This window comes from Gastrolobium bilobum, unplaced genomic scaffold (genome assembly GCF_033153095.1).
Source record: "Gastrolobium bilobum isolate Gb01-03AN ecotype WA unplaced genomic scaffold, APGP_CSIRO_Gbil_v1 utg5599, whole genome shotgun sequence".
Lineage (NCBI taxonomy): Eukaryota > Viridiplantae > Streptophyta > Magnoliopsida > Fabales > Fabaceae > Gastrolobium > Gastrolobium bilobum.
The window spans coordinates 94,093-112,303 of record NW_026897108.1 but is presented as its reverse complement, the minus strand read 5'-3'; the positions used below and the strand labels follow the sequence as shown (position 1 = coordinate 112,303).

Here is an 18,211-nt window from a genome sequence, read left to right as displayed (position 1 = left end):
GTAGGGGGCCGACCGATCGCGCCTGTGTGGGGCGTGATTTTGCACATGTTCTGCCTGTGTAGAGCGCATCCTTGCACACAAGTCACACCTACCTGAGACGCGATTGACTGTGATAAATTCTTCAATTAATTTCAAACTGATATGTTTTCATAATTTTTTATTTAAATAACAATATATTAATTTTTTTTGGCCACATGTAGCTGGGAAAAGTTTTACTTCCTGAACTGCTTTTCTTCCTTTTCCCTTTTACTTGTTTTTGACTCTCCTTTTTTTATTTCCCTTGTGTTTCAACCCTACTTGTTCAGTGTGCCTTGTTGACCATAAATCCATAATATGCATTGGAAGGAGTAAATTATAATTTATTTATTTATTTGCTTAGGGTTATTATTATTGAAAGGCCATCATTCCAGGTATTATTATTATTTCTGTTTGCTCATGAATCATGACCAATTTCATTGGCATCTGAGTTATGCTTTTCAAACTTGGTATATTTTTGGTACACACAAGAAGAGATTGACACATCACCTGTGTACGTATATTTGTCTCAATGGTTTTGGCCTCTTCCTTGGAGACTTTGTGAAGTCGCCTGCCTAATGTGGACAGAACATGAATAGCTAATCAATTCAATATTTGTGGCTTTTACATTAATTGCAATTATATATATATATCTTCCTTACATGGCTTCAAAAACACACTTCACCACTTGTCTTCCGAGTTGAGCTATATATCATCCTACAGCAAGTAAAGGTGTGTAAGATTTTAGCATATCCTAAAGAATTTTTGCAGTACTTGTACATGTACTTCTTATGCATTAACTCTGTTAGTTATGGAGCTTCATGTGAAATTTTAAGTGGTAAGAGTGTTAACTACAATCTTTAAATATGATGAACATATCTGAATCTGATGTTAGGGGGTCACCTCATCTTTTCTCCTCCACATTGCAAGTGAGAGATTGTACGTATTAGTTGAATCTAAACTTGATTCAACGTTGTTAAGTATAAACTGATGGTAAATATATATAACATAAACAATTGCAGTACATTATTTTAATGTCTTCTTACATTGGATTTTTGTGCCAGTTCTTGTAGGTTAGACAAATTACCATGAACAAAGAAATGAGCCTTCCTGGGTCATCAATACCATCCGCAACCTATAGTATTGTTGCAAAAGATACACCCCCAAAGAAAGGATGGCGAATGATTCTAGGACGTGCAGTAGATTGGTTGGCATATAAAGATAAGAGCGAATGGTTGAACAATATGAGAGGGAACATAAGTATGGCGGCTTCCATAATCGCAACTATGACATTTCAACTTGCTACTAACCCACCAGGTGGCGTGGTGCAGGTAAGTCAGTATGTAGATGTCGTAGAAGTTTGTCGTAATATTTCCTCAAATCCGGCACCAATTCCATGCCCTGGGGAATCTGTCTTAGCTGCTATTTATCCAGAACAGTATGTCAGGTTCTTGGCAAGCAATACCATATGTTTCGTTGCATCTTTGAGTGTTTGTCTATTGCTTGTAAGTGGACTCCCTCTAAGTCATCGATTTCCCACTTGGCTCTTATTAATAGGTATGTGCATCACTGTCACAAGCCTCGCTCTTACCTACTTGTATGGCATAATATTGGTCACCCCAACAATTGCTCCCGTTTGGGATACAGCTAAAAAAATGTTTGAAAAGGTTCTCTGGACTTGGATTGGCTTGTTAGTAATCGTCAGTTTTCTCCACATGATACGCCTATTTGTTTGGTGCGCGGAGAAATGCATCAAGAAACGTAATCGCCAGCAAAAATGACAGTTTAGTCGATCGTGCATGCGTCGAACTTCCTTGTGGTTTGCAATAATCATATCTAAGTAAACTTGTCTTTCAGTATGTCATAATATTTTTTTAACAATATCAATATTTTGTGTTTTTAATGAACTTTGTACTTTGTCTAAGGATTTTCTTGCTTATCTTTGGTCGATTAAATGAATGCAGCTTCCTATAATTGTTTGAGATTTAATGTTGCTCTCCAGTAGTCATATGTTGGAGACTATATATATATGTAGTAGTTGGTTGGTTGAAAGACTGTTGTTATTCATGTACAATATATAATGGAAGAGTTGTGCTTCTGTACTTTAATTTGTCTAAGGTTCTCCATGTATACTTTATCTTTTGTGGAATAATTAGCTTGATTCACCTAAAATACTCGTATCAATTATAGCATTCGATTAATACTTTATTATTTGTAAAGTACAAGTATATATACAACCAAGAGTGGTTTATCTTTTGAGGAATAATTAGCTTGATTCACCAAAAATACTTGCATTCGATTATTTATTAATAATCTATTATCTTATTTCCGAACAGTTTACTCTTACTTAAAATCTCTCAGCTACATGTAACCCCATTTATAAATAACATAGGCTTGCGCAAGCGAACTGATATGTAGCAGCACAATAAGCCTCCATATTGGGCTCCCGGTTCGGCCCAAAGTCTACCACAAATAAGGTATCCTCTATAAAAAGGGAGGTTTCACCTCACAAGTACATAAATGATAAACTCTAGCCTCTTTTTATCATTGTACACTGGTTGAAGATTTCTTAAAATTTACCTATGCAAATTAAATTGGCAAAATAAAAAAACAATGTTTGATAGAAGGTTTTATAAAATTTTCCTGGGCGTTTGATACAGGAGAAATTTTTTTTTTGTCCGAGAATTTCGATTTTCAAAAATATGATTTTTACATTTACATTTAGTTTACGATAATATCTGAAAATTTAAAATTTACAAAAAATTATTTTCCCAGGAATCCTAAGATAAGTCATGTACCAAACGGCCCCTGAGTGTTGTATTTGCATAGCATTCCTTATTTGTTCATAGAAAGCAAGGTAAAGTTACTATTTAGAAAGACTAATTGAAGGTGATATTTTATATTTAGCTAGCTAAATGACAAAAGAGCAACCCACTAGTAGACTTAAAAACCCTCATCTAAAGTGCCAAGGTTTCACTTTTTTTATGAGGTTATATTTATAATTTGAAGTTATTTCTCCATCTATATTTCACCTCAAATCAAACATAGACTTTATAAATCTTACTTAATTTTCCCGTTAAATTTTTTTACAACCAAACAACTTTTTTTACATTTTCCTACCAAACCCACTTTCCAACTATTTCTTTATCAATTATATTTCTCTAGTATTCAAAAAATTTCTCTTTAACCAAACATTCTCTTACTTCTTGACATGCAGCGTCTTTTTCGTAGACACCAGTAATCCTTTGATCCGCCTAAATCAAACCTATACCAATCTCATATTAATTACGATTGTACGTACGATCTCTTAAATTGATGATCATCAATAGCCAGCCTTTAATAATTTTCTTAATTAAGGCCAAGTTGACAATTTTTTTATGAACAAGCGTACGACTTAATAATTTTTTATTTTATAATTCTTTCATTCTAGAAGTCGTCTCTCTAGCACTGGTTCGCTTATTGTTCGTGTCAAAATAGTAGATATCGAGAGAAGGAAAATATCGGAGAGTTAAATATAAAAATATTTTCATAAACTCTAGTTTCAAATGTAAAAAGTTCTAGGGTGATATTTTTATTATGTTACATAAGAAAATTATTATATTCTACACTCTTGTTTTTCAAATAGGAGATAATATTTTTCTTATGTAATATAAGAAAGTATTACCTAAAGTTATATGGATAAAATAAGGGTAATACTTTTTTTGTGTTACATAAGAACAATATTATCTCCTACACTTATATTTTTCAAATGGGTCCTATAAGAATTTTTTTCTCTCACCTCCAACTTTTTTTTCTCTCCTATTTATTGTTTGGGTAGGAGATAATACTTTTCTTATGTAAAATAATAGAAGTATTACCCATAAAATAATGTTGGTCATGTTATTTATAGTATAGAAAGAATTTTGATCTAATTGGAGCTGGGTGAACTTTGATTTCAAGAAAACATATTCTCATATTATTGGAGACATCTTGTCTTGTGTCATAAAGATAAACATATGGGTCCACTTTTTATAAATAAATAAATAAAAACTAAAAGGACCCACATATTTTTCTCTATTACATGAGACAAGATCTCTCTAATAACATGAGATTAATAAGTCACTTGCTTTTAATTAATAAATATTTTATAACAAGTTCGATATTTTTTTTATTTATTTTTTTTAAATGAGTTTATGTGGCGATTACATAGAAAAGGACGGGGGACTCGGTCAAGCTAATTGTTAAGAAGAAATGAAGAAAACATTAGGAATTTATCCTTTCATGTTAAAATGTTATGTGAAATTTTTATATCTATTTTTTCTTTACCAATGATAATTGAACCCACTAATTTAATGTATGCGAAGAGAGAAATAGATAAAAATTTCTCATGACCAAGTCATGTAAAATTTTAACATGAGAGGATTCACTCCCAAAAACATTAGAGAAGCATTTTGTCACTCTGGATTCCTTACTAACCAATTGGCAGCTATCTCACTCCTTCTTTCCTATTTATTAAGAAAAAAACGTTTGTTATTTTAAAAGACATTACTTTGTGTCATTTTAAATGAAATGACATCGTTTTAGTATATATTTGATGATTTTTTACATTCTCTCTTTCCTAAAATTAGGAAAAGAGAAAAAATGGAGGAGAGGATGTACAAAATAATTTGCTATGCATCAAAACGATGTTGTTTTATTTAAAATAACATAAAAGGGTTCATTTTCTCTGTAGTGAATGCAGATAAGTTATTGCAGTGAGCCCAAAACAACGTCGTTTTGAGGCGAAAATCAAGGTATTTTTTTAATTATAATTTATTTCAATGTTATAATAGTCTTTATCATTATACTTTTTTTAATCTTTCAACCCAAAACTATAGGCGCAATTGGATCTGCGAAAGTATTTTGACCATTGCGGTTTGGGATGAGACGGATCATCATTGTTTTATGCTTACATCTTATTGCGCAGATCTATGCAACATCTCCTCGTCTTTGATTCATCTTCACGAACTGCTTTTCTCTGCACAAACAAACTACTTGAGTCTGGCTAGTGGTAGATCTTCCAGATTCTCTCTCACGGGAGAATAGAGCTAGTGTATAGGCACTCTCTTACTATCACGGAGATGACTTTACCTCAGCCTCTACAACCATCAAGTGAAGACCTGAGAGGCTGATGACTATAAGTGTACAATATATATGGATTCCAAGAAACTCAATCCCTAAGCTGAATGGGATCTAAGACAAAATTGTAAAATTACAAATTTCAAAGAACAAGTTATGCAACAATATGTCACCACCTATTCCATATGGCAAGTGCACCAGTTGTACAAGTGATAAAGTGAAAATGAGTAGGGTTGTCATTCCCACGAGGACTGATTACCAATCAATAACTTATCTATGTGATTAAAGTTTGATCGATCATTCGAATGATGGTAGAGTCCAAAAAAAAGTTGGATCGATCTTGTGAGTTTTGGAGAATATAATTTTGAATTAATAAAAATAGAATTTTAAAATAATATTTTTTTTAAAGATTAATAACAAAGAACAATATCCAAGAACAAAGAATGCAAAGAAACAGTTTTGACTTTAATTGATGACGAGCGTAGCTAAGGATTCGACTTCCTCAATGTTTTCCTAACTAGTCTAATCTTTCATGCAATTAACATTGAAGATCAATTATCGACAATTCTTTCTAAGTTAACTAAACTCACAATCCCTTGGTGATTTTAGTTCTTTACTTTAGTCCAAAGTCCTAACCCCTTAGACCCTTTTTCTAGAGCAAGCATTAAGGTCAAGAATCATAAGTCATAGAACTTGTAAGCCTATACCTAGAACATACAAACTCTAGCAATTAACCAAACGGAATCAAGAAAGCAATATTCCTATTGACATACAAGATTCTATTGTCCATTCAAGATTGGTCAGATCATAAACGAGACTAAAAATTTAAAACAGATTAATTGCATAATTGAAACATGAAAAATTATTACAAGAAGGATTAAGTAGCGTTCAGGAATCCATTGGTTCCATCTCACTCTAACTATATAAAAAGAACTAGCCTAACATATTCAAGAAAACTAAAGAAAGGGATGAAAAGAAACTAAAATTCGTAAAAGAAACATAAAACCCGATCTCCACTGTGAAGCTTTGACCGTTCTTCCACTCCTTAGGTCAGGAAAGGAGCTTTTCTGCCTCCTAAGTCATCTCTGGCCGCCTCCTAGCCTTTCTATATTGCGTCTAAGAATGAATAGAAAATCCTAAAGTGTGTCTTTCATAAGTGAATGTTCATGAGCTTTTAATTTGGACCAGGCTTGGAACTTATCTTCTTCTTGGTCTTTCTTGAGTCTTGGCTTGATTCTTGACTTCTTCAACTTCATTGATCCATCAAAACTTTAATTCAACACTTTAAATCTGAAAACAATATAATAGGAAATCATAATCATATCCAAACATTAAAACCCTTAATTCTTTAGCATTTAATTAATTTTCACCATGTTCTTGACCATATTTATCTTTATTTAGTATATCTATTATCCTAAAGACATAATGTCTATGACACTATTCAGCATATCTATGCAATATCTCCCCGTGTTTGATTCCTTTTCATGAACTGCTCTCCTTTGCACGAACAAACTCCTTGAGTCTGGCTAGTGGTAGATCTTCTAGACTATCTCCTAAGGGTGAATAGAGCTGGTGTGTAAGCACTCTCTTATTATCACACAGATGACCTTACCTCAGCCTCTGCAACCACCTAGTGAAGACCTGAGAGACTAATTGTTATAAGTGTAGAATATATATGGGTTCCAACAAACCCTGACCTTAAGTTGAATGGGCTCTAGGTTTCTTAGGCTCTTCTTACATACTAGGTCCTACTGGGCTTTAGGGAAAGAGTAAACCCCAACAAAAACAACGACATTTTGAGAGTGAAAGTAGATTATTTATCTGCATTCAGTGTAGAAACATTAAAGCCAACATAAAACTATGTCCTTTAAAATAACAATTTTTTTCCCATTTAACAATTCATTGTCATCTATATTGTTAGTAACCATCAACAACAGGGAACATATGCAATTTAATAGCCCACTCACATACATGATTAAAGAGTGATACAACAATCAAAATTGTGAGCGTATAAGAGATAACTGAAGTGATTACGGAATGAAACCTTTTATTTAAAATTTCTTGGGTTAAGTTAATTTTTTGTATTTATTTTTCTCGTTTACATATATTAAATATGTGAGGTTCAATCAACATTAATAAAAAAAGAAATAGATATAGATATAAAAATTTTATATAGCCCTTTTATGTGAAACCTTAAGTAAGATAACACATTCTTAACATTTACCACTATGCAAATATTAGGTGTTGATTATTGTTCTTCGATTAAAATATTTATTACAAATTATTACATAAATTCAGTTTTAAGTGAGCGGCCGAATTTCAGAAATTAGTTTAAATTAATTTTAATCCCTAATGTTAATTTTGAAAGAAGGATATAGATCATCAGAAGAATACCAATTATATTTTAGTCACATGACTCGTTTGGATGGGCTTTTTTCTCTTCAAAATTTTCTTTTTTCAGAGAGAAAAAAACACTTCTCATTTTAGGTTTGTTTGGATGTCTGCTTTTATAAAAAGTAGAAGTAACAAAAAAAATTAAAAACCTGCTTTTTTTAGAAGCTGAAAATTTTAACTTCTATAAAAAGCATAAAAGTCAAAAGCCAAATATTTTTTAAAAAACTAAATATTTTTATAAAAATATAAATAGCTTTAATTTTTTTGAAAAGCACTTTTAAAATAAAGAAGAGATAAAAACTAATTTTTTTAAAAGTCCAAACAAATGGGCATCTCTATGTACAATGATGTTTAGTGGTTACCAGACATCCCAAAAGCAAGAAAGTCCATCAAAAAATGACTTAAGGGGGCATTTGGTAGAGGAGATATTTTTTTACTAGAAAAAAAATTTGCCGGGAACATGGTAGGAAGAATTTATTGTCGGGTAAGATAAGCAAAGGTGTTTGGTAGGCCAAAATTTATTGCCGGATAAAATAAGAAAAGGGGTTGTTGGCTTTCCCATGCTGTGGACAAATTATTTTACCATATCTTGGATGGCAATGTTTCACAATGATATCATGTGCAAAAGATGTTTCCCAGCAAAAATTTTTTGCCACCCACTGTTTTACTTTACTCCTACCAAATATGGCTAAATTATTTTCCTCACCCACTCTCTTGGACAATTTTTTTCCCCTCCTACCAAACACCCCCTAAGAATCGTTGCCGGTATGTTACCTTCATTTTGATTTGGTAAAAGAAGAAACTCATTATGAACGTTGTCATATACATTTGTGCATTGGTTTAATTTTTCTACTTTTATTGCATAAATTTTTTTCTATCATACTCATCATGAACTTACAACATGATGGCTTAGTTGGATCAATTCAAGATGTTTATTACATACCAGACCTCAAGAGCAACATCTTGAGTATGGGGCAACTCATGGAAAAAGGTTATTCGGTACTTATGAAAGACTGGGTTTTACACTTGAATGATAAGGAAGGGTGTTTGGTCGCTCGAGTTGAAATGGGCAGAAATCGCATGTCCAAGCTAAATTTGAGAGGCGTGCAAGAAAAATGTTTGCAAGTAGACGTAGAAGACAAGGCGTCGTTGTGGCATCTCCGTTTTGATCACCTTCATCATAGTGGTCTAAACGAGTTGGCGAAGAAGAACATGGTGCTTGGGCAACCAAACATAGACTACGAATCCGGATCAATTCCGTTTTGATCGCCCTCGCCACTAATTTCTTGCTTGCTGCTCGATTCCCCAAATCCGGTCCCGGGGTCAACCCCTTGATAAGTACCTGAGAACGACAAGAATGATCTCTGGCCCCCCTATTATCTCGCAAAACCAATGGTTGACTGTGGAGCAAGTGAAGTTCGGTATGTTTACCATGAGTGGAGGGTAATCTTGCAAGTGTTCCGCGAACGACCAGCCAGTGGACAGGAGTGGGCCTGCAAAATGGAATGGAAGGGAAGGTCGCCCTTTTTTAAGAAATGCTGTCAGTGAAGAAAAGTAAACTGTCATACCAGGCAAAGACTTAAGCCACCGACCCCCGGAGAAAGAAACCTTAAAAGGCAGAGACCCCTTAGGAATGTCATTTGATTCCCTTCCTCCCACGCCTAGAAGACAAAGGACGGGGAAATCAAGCCTTTATAGTGAAGCTACGAGGGAAAAATTTGTGAAGAATGTGTGCTCGGCAAGCGTGTGAGAACTTTGTTTAAAAAGAAGGCAGAATATCAGACTAAACAACCTCTCAAATTGATTCATACCGATATATGTGGACCAATCACCCCCGAATCTTTTAGCAGTAAAAGGTATTTCATTTCCTTTATTAATGATTTCTCATGAAAAACTTGGGTTTATTTTTTGAATGAATAATCCGAGGCGTTCAGAACGTTCAAAGTGATGATAAAAAAGGCAACTGGTAGACACATTAAATCCGTACGATCTGATAGAGGTGGCGGGTATACTTCGACGATTTTCATGGAGTATCGTGAAGAGCAATGCATAAGGCGATTTCTAACTGCACCGTACTCTCCACAACAGAACGGTGTGGCCGAGAGGAAGAACCAGACCATTCTCGACATGGTTCGGTCAATGCTCAAGAGCAAGAAGACGTCGGAAGAATTTTGGGCGGAAGCTGTGCAATATGCCATCTATGTGAAAAATTGGTGTCCACATGCGAAGTTGGATCATCAAACACCACAAGACGCATGGAGTGGACAAAAACTGACGGTTTCTCATCTCAAAGTATTCGATAGTGTGGCCTATGCACATGTGACAGATCAGGGAAGAACGAAGCTTGAAGACAAAAGCAAAAGCTATAATTTTATTGGGTATGATGAGAAAACAAAAGGATATAAGTTACTTGACCTGATAAGCAAGAAGGTTATGGTGAGTCGTGATGTTCGAGTTAATGATCAAGCGGTTTGGATTGCAATAACTCAATGGAGGTTATCATCGAAGTTGGAGAATCATCAATCGCTACACCAACAACCATACTAACATATACTAAAACCACTGATGATGAAGATGAACCGCAACAACCCAAAATGTGAAGTTTGCAAGATTTGTAAGATTCGACAAATGAGGTACACCTTGTATGTCATTTGTCGGATTCTGATAATATAAGTATTGAAGAGGCGATGCGAGAAAAGAAGTGGAAAACTGGCATGGACGAGAAGATTAAAGAACTTGACCGCAACAACACATGGGAGTTAGTGGAATTTTCGAAAGGAAGTCATCCTATTGGTGTGAAGTGGGTGTTCAAGAGAAAGATGAATGCTCAAGGCAAGATAGAACAGTATAAGGTAGGGGTGTTCATAAACCGATCCAAACGAATTCAAACCGCAGAAACCGAACTGAAAAATCGAAAACTGAAATAACCGAAAACCGAAAACCGAAAAAAATCGCAAATATTTACTGGATTGGATCGGTTTTTGATTTGGATGTGGAAAACCGATCCAATCCAAACCGATCCAAACTTATTTTCTACCAAATTGGGCCTATCCCAACTAATAGCCCAAATTTATAAACCCACCCATTAGCCCATCAGCTTTGAAGTGAAACGCAAAAAAATTCTAAACCTAATCCAAACTTACGCTCTGGCATCTGTGGGTGAGGGTCTTGTCGTCGTCTTGCTCTCTCAGTCTCTCACTCTTCTCAGTCACTCACAGTCTCACACCCGAAGCCATCTTCATTGGGTGTGGGAAACTCCATTTTTAAGAGCATTCTGTTGGCAACTTGGCACCATTTCTCCATTACAAAGTTGTCGGAGTCCGATTGAGAAGAAGAGAAACACGGTGTCGTGTCGGTGGGTAATTATTCATCTCTCAATCTCAATCTCAATTTTCACAGTTCAAATATGAATGATCATTTTATATTCATTATTAATTTACTCTCCCTGTTAGATGATTATGGATTTCAGATATTGGGAAACTTTACTGCTTTTATTTATTTATTTCCACCTTTGACGTTCTTTGTACTATTTTGTCTACTATTTCGAATTAAGTTATTTTCTCCGGTAGACTGTTACACTTTAGTTGGAGAGTTTTATTCTTATTGTCAAATATGCGAACTTAATGTGCTTTGAACTATCTAATATAATTAAAAATGAAGAAAAACATTATTTTCGAAGGACATATTAATTTGCATGCTTGTTCAATTTTATGCTGCACTTTCTAGATAAGATGCCCAAGTAATATTTTCAAAGAGCCTCCCCTGCATTCCTATCTGTCACAACAATGTACTGTTTCCAATTTGGTGAACTAGCAATACCACCAGAATTAGCATTTAAAGTTGGTTTTAATGGAAGTTCAATGTTGTGTTTGATCCATGATGCTGATTTTATTGTCCTATAAATTCTAGTGACTGACTGTGTGTAGAAAAAAAATTGAATCATGTGTTTCGAAGAAGCTCGGCTCTTCGAAAAAAATTGAGGTGTGTCACTAGATTTTCCAGAACGACATGACCTGGACCACTGCCAATTGAAACATGATTTTTTTATCTGAAATTAGCGATAAAGCATGCTTCTCATGCTTGGCGTGGCACATATTATATGAGACGCCCAGTCGACCTCAGGATAGATACATGCATAAATAATAATTAAATTAAGGACTTTCAAAAACTGTAGATTGGGTCATGATATTTTTCTTTTGGCATTGATATTTTGGTGTTATAGAATTGCTCCGCGGATCAGTGTGCACAAAACGGTTTTTGACAAAAGTTACATAATCATTAACAACACATTTACTGGTTCACTTTCCTAATTTAAGAAATAGTATTTGAATAATGATTACTATCAAGTATAACTTTAAACTTTGGACTGTGATGAGGCATTTTTCCGACATGTTTTCACTTCCTTATCAATTATAATGCAGGTATTTGACAGCATTTACATCATTATTAGCAAGCTAGTTTGTTGAGTAAGCAACAACTTAATAGTAACAATGTTTGAAGTAAGTTTTAATTACTTATAAAGCATAAATTTTATCTTTGAATTTTATTTTAACTATGTTTATTAATTATTTTATTTCATATACGTGCAGGCACAAAATAATGAAAATAGTGAAAGGGTGATTAGTGAAAATGCTGAGTCTGAGTCCAGAAATTGGACAACATCTGAAACTAATGAGCCTCAAAGTCAAACCAACTCAGTTCCAGTTCCAGAGAAGTCAAACATGGATAGGAATGAAAAAAAAGAGAGGGAGGAGAAGTTGGAGAAGCTTTATCTGAAGAAGATGATTCGGGTAAGAGAAAAAATCTATCAAACCTAGGTCTTGGACTTGGGATCATTTTGAAAAAGAAATTAATCCAAAAACATTAAACCCAAGAGCTAAATGTAAATGGTGTGGGGATACTTATGCAGGTGATACACATAAAAATGGCACAACTAATTTGAAAAATCATTTGTTGTCTAAATGCAAAAAGTTTCCAAGAGATTCAAATGATTCTAGTCAATCAATTCTTAGTCTCCAACAATTTAAAAAAGAAGATGGGAAAGGAATTGGTAAAGCTTTTGTTGGTGTATCTTTTGATGTTGAAGCTTGTAGACAAGCTCTTGCTAGAATGATCATTGTTGATGAGTTGCCATTTAAATTTGTGGAGGGAGAGGGATTCCGACATTTTATAAGTGTTATGCAACCCAAGCTGGATATTCCTGGAAGAATTACTATTGCTAGAGATTGTTGGAATCTCTATTTAAATGAGAAGAAAATTTTGAAATCTATTTTTAGTGTTCCGAATCAAAGTGTGTCTTACAACTGATTGCTGGAGTTTTGTGCAAGATCTCAATTATTTGTGTCTTACTGCTCATTTCATTGATAATGATTGGAAATTGCATAAAAGAATATTGAATTTTTGTTTGATCAAGAATCATAAGGGTGAGACTATTGGAAGGAAAATTGAGAAGTGTCTTCTAGGTTGGGGAATTTAAAAAGTTTTCACTAGTACTGTTGATAATGCGAGCTCAAATGATCTTGCTATTGCTTACTTGAAAGCTAGAATGGATTATTGGAATGCACATCCGTTGAAAGGTGAATATTTGCATGTTAGATGTTGTGCTCATATTTTAAATCTTTTGTCAATGATGGATTGAAAGAGTTGTATGCTTCAATTACTAAAATAAGAAATGCTGTTAGATATTTGCGTGCTTCCCCTAGTCGTATGGATAGATTCAAGACTTGTATTAAAGATTGTAGGGTACAAAAATGCGGCATAGATCAATTAGATGTTCCTACTTGATTGAACTCCACTTATATTATGCTTGAAAGTGCATTGAAGTTTCAAAAGGCATTTAAAAGGTTAGGAGAGCATGTTGCTGAATTTGCAATGATGCAAGGTGGAATTCCAAATACTGAGGATTGGGATAATGCACGGGTGTTTGTGAGATTTTTGAAAAAAATTCATGATGTCACTGAAAAAGTGTCTGGTTCTTTAAATGTGACTTCTTCTCAATATTTTCATGAGTTTTGCATGATATTGAATAACTTAAAGACATAGAGTAGGAGCATGGATCTATTACTTGGGCCCATGGCTGAAAAAATGAAAGCTAAGCATGACAAATATTAGGGGAACATTAAAAATATCAACTTGATGATTTTTATTGCTGTGATACTTGATCCCCGATATAAATTATGATTTGTGGAATGGAGTTTTGAGAAGCTTTATGAAAGGGATGCATCAGAATTTTTAAGTGTTAAAGTTAAGGAAACTTTAAACAAGATGTTCCACAGCTATAAAGATTTTCATGGCAAAAATCTTTCTCAATCATCCACTAGAGATCTTAATGAGCTACAAGACACTGATTTGACAGCATTTGACGACTCTTCATTTGCTAGTGAATTTGAAAAGGACATAACTGTGAGTGAGAGCTTGAATAAAAATGAGGTGGATCTGTAACTCGTGGAGCCACTAGAGAAAGGAACTCAAAAAATTGATATCTTGAATTGGTGGAAGGTGAACTCTAACAAATATCCTTCTCTTGGTCTAATAGCTAAAGATGTATTGGCTATGCCAGTATCTACAACTGCTTCAGAATTTGCATTCAACACTGGGGGTAGAGTTTTTAACAACTACAAGAGTACTCTTACTCCAAAGAAAGTTGAAGCATTAATTTGTTCACAGAAATGGTTCTGATCCACTCCTTTTTCCAATGATGTAGAAGAGCTTATAGAAGAATTTGTAAAGATGGAGATACGTAATTTATTTTATTCTAGTTGTATAATTTTTTAATTTTATATCATCTTTTTATTTCTTTAATTGTTAAGTTACTAACAATATTTTATTATAATTTTAGATATTTCTCCAAATACAGAGGTTGATGATGATTCTGGTGAGGATTCTGATTAAGAATTGATGGTGTAAGTTTTTATTTTTTATTTTTAATTATTCAATGCGATATGATAGAAAAATCAGTTGTATATATTAGGGGGGAGGAAAAATCAGAAACCTTACTTGAATATATGGAGGAACATGTAGGCTAATGACTGACAGATATTTGACTACAAAAGAACTGTGGGATAACTTAATTGTTTTGTGCATGTACTTCGATTAATGAAAGATAACTTAATGTGAAGTATCTAATTGTTTGATTGTTGATTTGTTTTGTGATGCAGGATATGGGTTTTAGTCTCTCTGATTAGTGTTGGATTGTTGTTCCTTTGTCCAGAACATATTCACAATCTACAGCTCTTTACTGTATGCCATTTTTTTTTAATGTAGTATTCATGCCAATGATCTATGTATGGGTAAGAAGAATTCAGGTTAATGTTTTAAGTTTACTATGTTATGGAATTTCTGGATTACTTTCGTTAATGTAGTATACATGATTAAGTTTTTTTCAGAAGTTGTGTTTTGGCCAGTGTCCATAGTGGCCACTTTTGTAGCCATTATAATTTATAAGTAGTCAAGCAGTGATTTCTGTAAAAGAATTCATTACTTTTTTTATTAGAACATCGATCAATAATTTTTTTTACTAGTGATTTTGGAAGACTTATTACTACTGTATTGCCAAAATTTCTGCTACTACCAATACAAAAGATCCATGACAAATACTACTCTTCATTTTTCTAAAAATAATTCTTATAAGTGCTGTTTTTTTGGCTTTTCAAAAAACCGAAAACCGATCCAATCCAAACCGAAAAAAATTAGATCGGATTGGATCGAATTTGAAAAAAAATTCAAACTGATCGGATGATTAAATGATCAAACCGAAGAAATTGGATCAGATGGTTTTTTCCTTCAAAACCGATCTAATCCATACCGTCAACACCCCTAGTATAAGGCATAACTTGTTGCAAAAGGATACAAGCAAAAGGAGGGAATCGACTATGACGAGGTGTTTGCTCCCGTTGCTAGAATGGAGACAATCTGATTGCTTATTTCACAAGAGACTTAATTCAAATGGTTGATATTTCAAATGGATGTCAAGTCGGCATTCTTGAATGGTGTGCTCAAAGAAGAAAAGAAGATGTTGAAATTAAAGAAGGCGCTTTACGGGTTGAAGCAAGCACCGCGGACATGGATTACTTGCATCGATACATACTTCAAGGGGAACGGGTTCGAGCAATGTCCCTAAGAACATGCCCTTTACGTTAAGAAGAGTGAAAATAATTTGTTATTTGTTGCTCTTTATGTTGATGACCTTATTTTTATGGGGAACAAGGATTAAATGATACAAGAGTTTAAGAGCACAACGACACGAGAATTTGAGATGACTGATCTGGGTTTGATGAAGTTTTTCCTCGGTCTGAAGATAAGAAAAGGAGAGACGATATATACAAAGGAGATTTTGAAGAAGTACAAGATGGCAGATTGCAACCCGGTATCTACACTAATGGAACCAGGTGCAAAACTCTCAAAGTTCGATGGAGGAGAACGAGTCAACGCGAGAAAATACCGGAGTTTGGTGAGAAGCCTTCGCTATCTCACATGCACAAGGCTAGACCTTTCGCTAAGTGTTGACATTGTAAGTCGGTTCATGGAGGAGTCGATTTATTCACATTGGAAGACGTTAAATAGAATCCTACGGTATATCCGAGGAACTGTGTCACTCGGGTTATTCTATTCAAATGTTGAACATTACAAGTTGGTTGGGTACTTTGACAGCGATTGGTGTGGAGACTTAGACGATCGGAAAAGCACATCAGGATATGTGTTCTTTATCGGTGACACAACGTTTACTTGGCTTTCAAAGAAGCAACCGATCGTGACGCTCATGACATGTGAAGCTGAATATGTGACAGCATCTTGGTGTGTATGTCATGTGATATGGCTTAGTAATTTGTTGGGCAAGTTGGAGCAACAACAACTCAGTGCGATTGTGATACGAGTTGATAACAAATTGGCAATTGAGTTGGAATAGAACCCGGTGAATCATGAGAGAAGCAAGCACATCCACATTTGCTTTCACTTCATCCGAGATCATGTGAAGGAAGGAAGTGTGGAATTAGTACACGTGGCAAGTTGGGACCAAGTCGTAGATATCTTCATGAAACCGCTACCGACGGTACTTCTTGACAACTGTAAGAAATTGATCGGCGTGAAGGATGACAGAAACATATAAGTTTAGGGGGGAGTTTTGTTGAATAAACATTAAATGTTAGTTTTATTTTTAGTGGGTTTAATTTCACATTTTTTTTAGGAGAATGAAAGGTTAAGAGTCATCAGTTTTTTTGTTGTTGTTAAAATGTTCAGTTTTGTGTTTTTTAAGTTTCTAAAGTTATGTGAGTTTATTGTGGTGTTAAGTGTCTTTATGTATTTCTTGTGGAGTTACAAGTTTTGTAATTTAAAATTGTTGTTTGAATATGAAAGTAACTACTTCTTCAGCCTTAGAGAAAAATATCTCCTCTGTTTTTTACTCTTCTCCCAACACTATATCGATCGGTAAGAGATTTGAAAATTGTTGATCGGTAAGAGATTTGAAAATTGTGTTGGGGCGTACATACTGATCGATTTGATGTACGCCATGGGAGGTGTTGAGAATAAAATGAGAAGGATTGTTATGGATGGCGTTGAAACTCGACATTGTAGTGCTATTGGGGTTGTAATGTGTTACCTGAGGAGGGTGGGGGACAACGACCAAAGTGCCACACTTTTTGCTAAAAGTTACCTAAATGCCAGTATTTTTTTTTTAAAATGCCACGACACCTAATTTCCAACAACAACGGGTGAGTTAGGTGTCGACACATAGTAGAAAGTGCATGACCACGTAAGTCACTGCGCAGTGTAGCGAGATTACGTGGCATCAAACGTGCTATGCAACATAAAATGTTTCGTCAATTTTCCTGACACATGGCAAATGTGCTATGCAGCATAGCATATTACGTGTGTGTCATAAAATAATTTAAATTAATATAGTCTGAATTAAACTAAAATTATTAACAAACATAAATTACATTTAATTAATTAACACTCCTAAATTAAATTAAATTACTTAACGGTTCAAAAAAAATAACATTACATAACTTAAACTAAATTAAATGAAATTAATCAACACTCCTAAAAATAATTAATGAATAGTTATAAAATAATTTAAATTAATATAGACTGAATTAAATTAAAATAATTAACAAACATAAAATATATTTAATTTATTAACACTCCTTAATTAAATTAAATTAAATTACTTAATAGTTCAAAAAAATTAACATAACTTAAACTAAATTAAATGAAATTAATTAACACTCCTAAAAATAATTAATTAATAATTATAAAATAATTGAAATTAATATAAATTGAATTAAACTAAAATAATTAATAGCTACAAGACTGCTCAACTACCTAATAGCTAACTAATAGCTCATGGCCACGTCAGCAACACACTATACAATAGAGACACACACTACAAGACTACACACCTATACAAGAGACACCTAATACAGACTCCTTAATATGCTAGGCTAACTTCACGTATGAGAGACAAAGTCTTTAGCCAACATGCGGAGATGTATGAAGGTGGGAGAGCACTTTCAGTACCAGCGGTACTGGTACAACGGGAGATTTTATATTATGTACTTTGGAATATAAAATACCAAAATTACTTTTTCTTTTTCTCTTAAAAAAAATATCAGTTAATGTGGAGCACTAAAAATTTCTCTCTGAAGGAGAGTATTTCGTGGGATTCAGAGTGCAATGCACAAATGACAAATGTATACGGGAACGT

At 34.0% G+C, this 18,211-nt stretch overlaps 2 protein-coding genes and 1 pseudogene across 2 annotated transcripts; all 3 read left to right on the top strand.

Annotated features, from left to right (window-relative positions):
• Window positions 1–1,103: 1,103 nt before the first annotated feature.
• On the top strand, window positions 1,104–1,796 carry LOC133304235 (uncharacterized). Its single transcript, XM_061504246.1, has one exon. It carries the CDS (start codon window positions 1,104–1,106, stop codon window positions 1,794–1,796), a length of 693 nt encoding a protein of 230 aa, XP_061360230.1.
• Window positions 1,797–10,193: 8,397 nt separating this feature from the next.
• On the top strand, window positions 10,194–14,184 carry LOC133304234 (zinc finger BED domain-containing protein RICESLEEPER 2-like; annotated as a pseudogene).
• A 1,576-nt stretch (window positions 14,185–15,760) lies between these two features.
• Window positions 15,761–16,411, top strand: LOC133304233 (secreted RxLR effector protein 161-like). Its single transcript, XM_061504245.1, has one exon. The coding sequence runs from the start codon at window positions 15,761–15,763 to the stop codon at window positions 16,409–16,411; it is 651 nt and encodes a 216-aa protein (XP_061360229.1).
• Window positions 16,412–18,211: the final 1,800 nt, after the last annotated feature.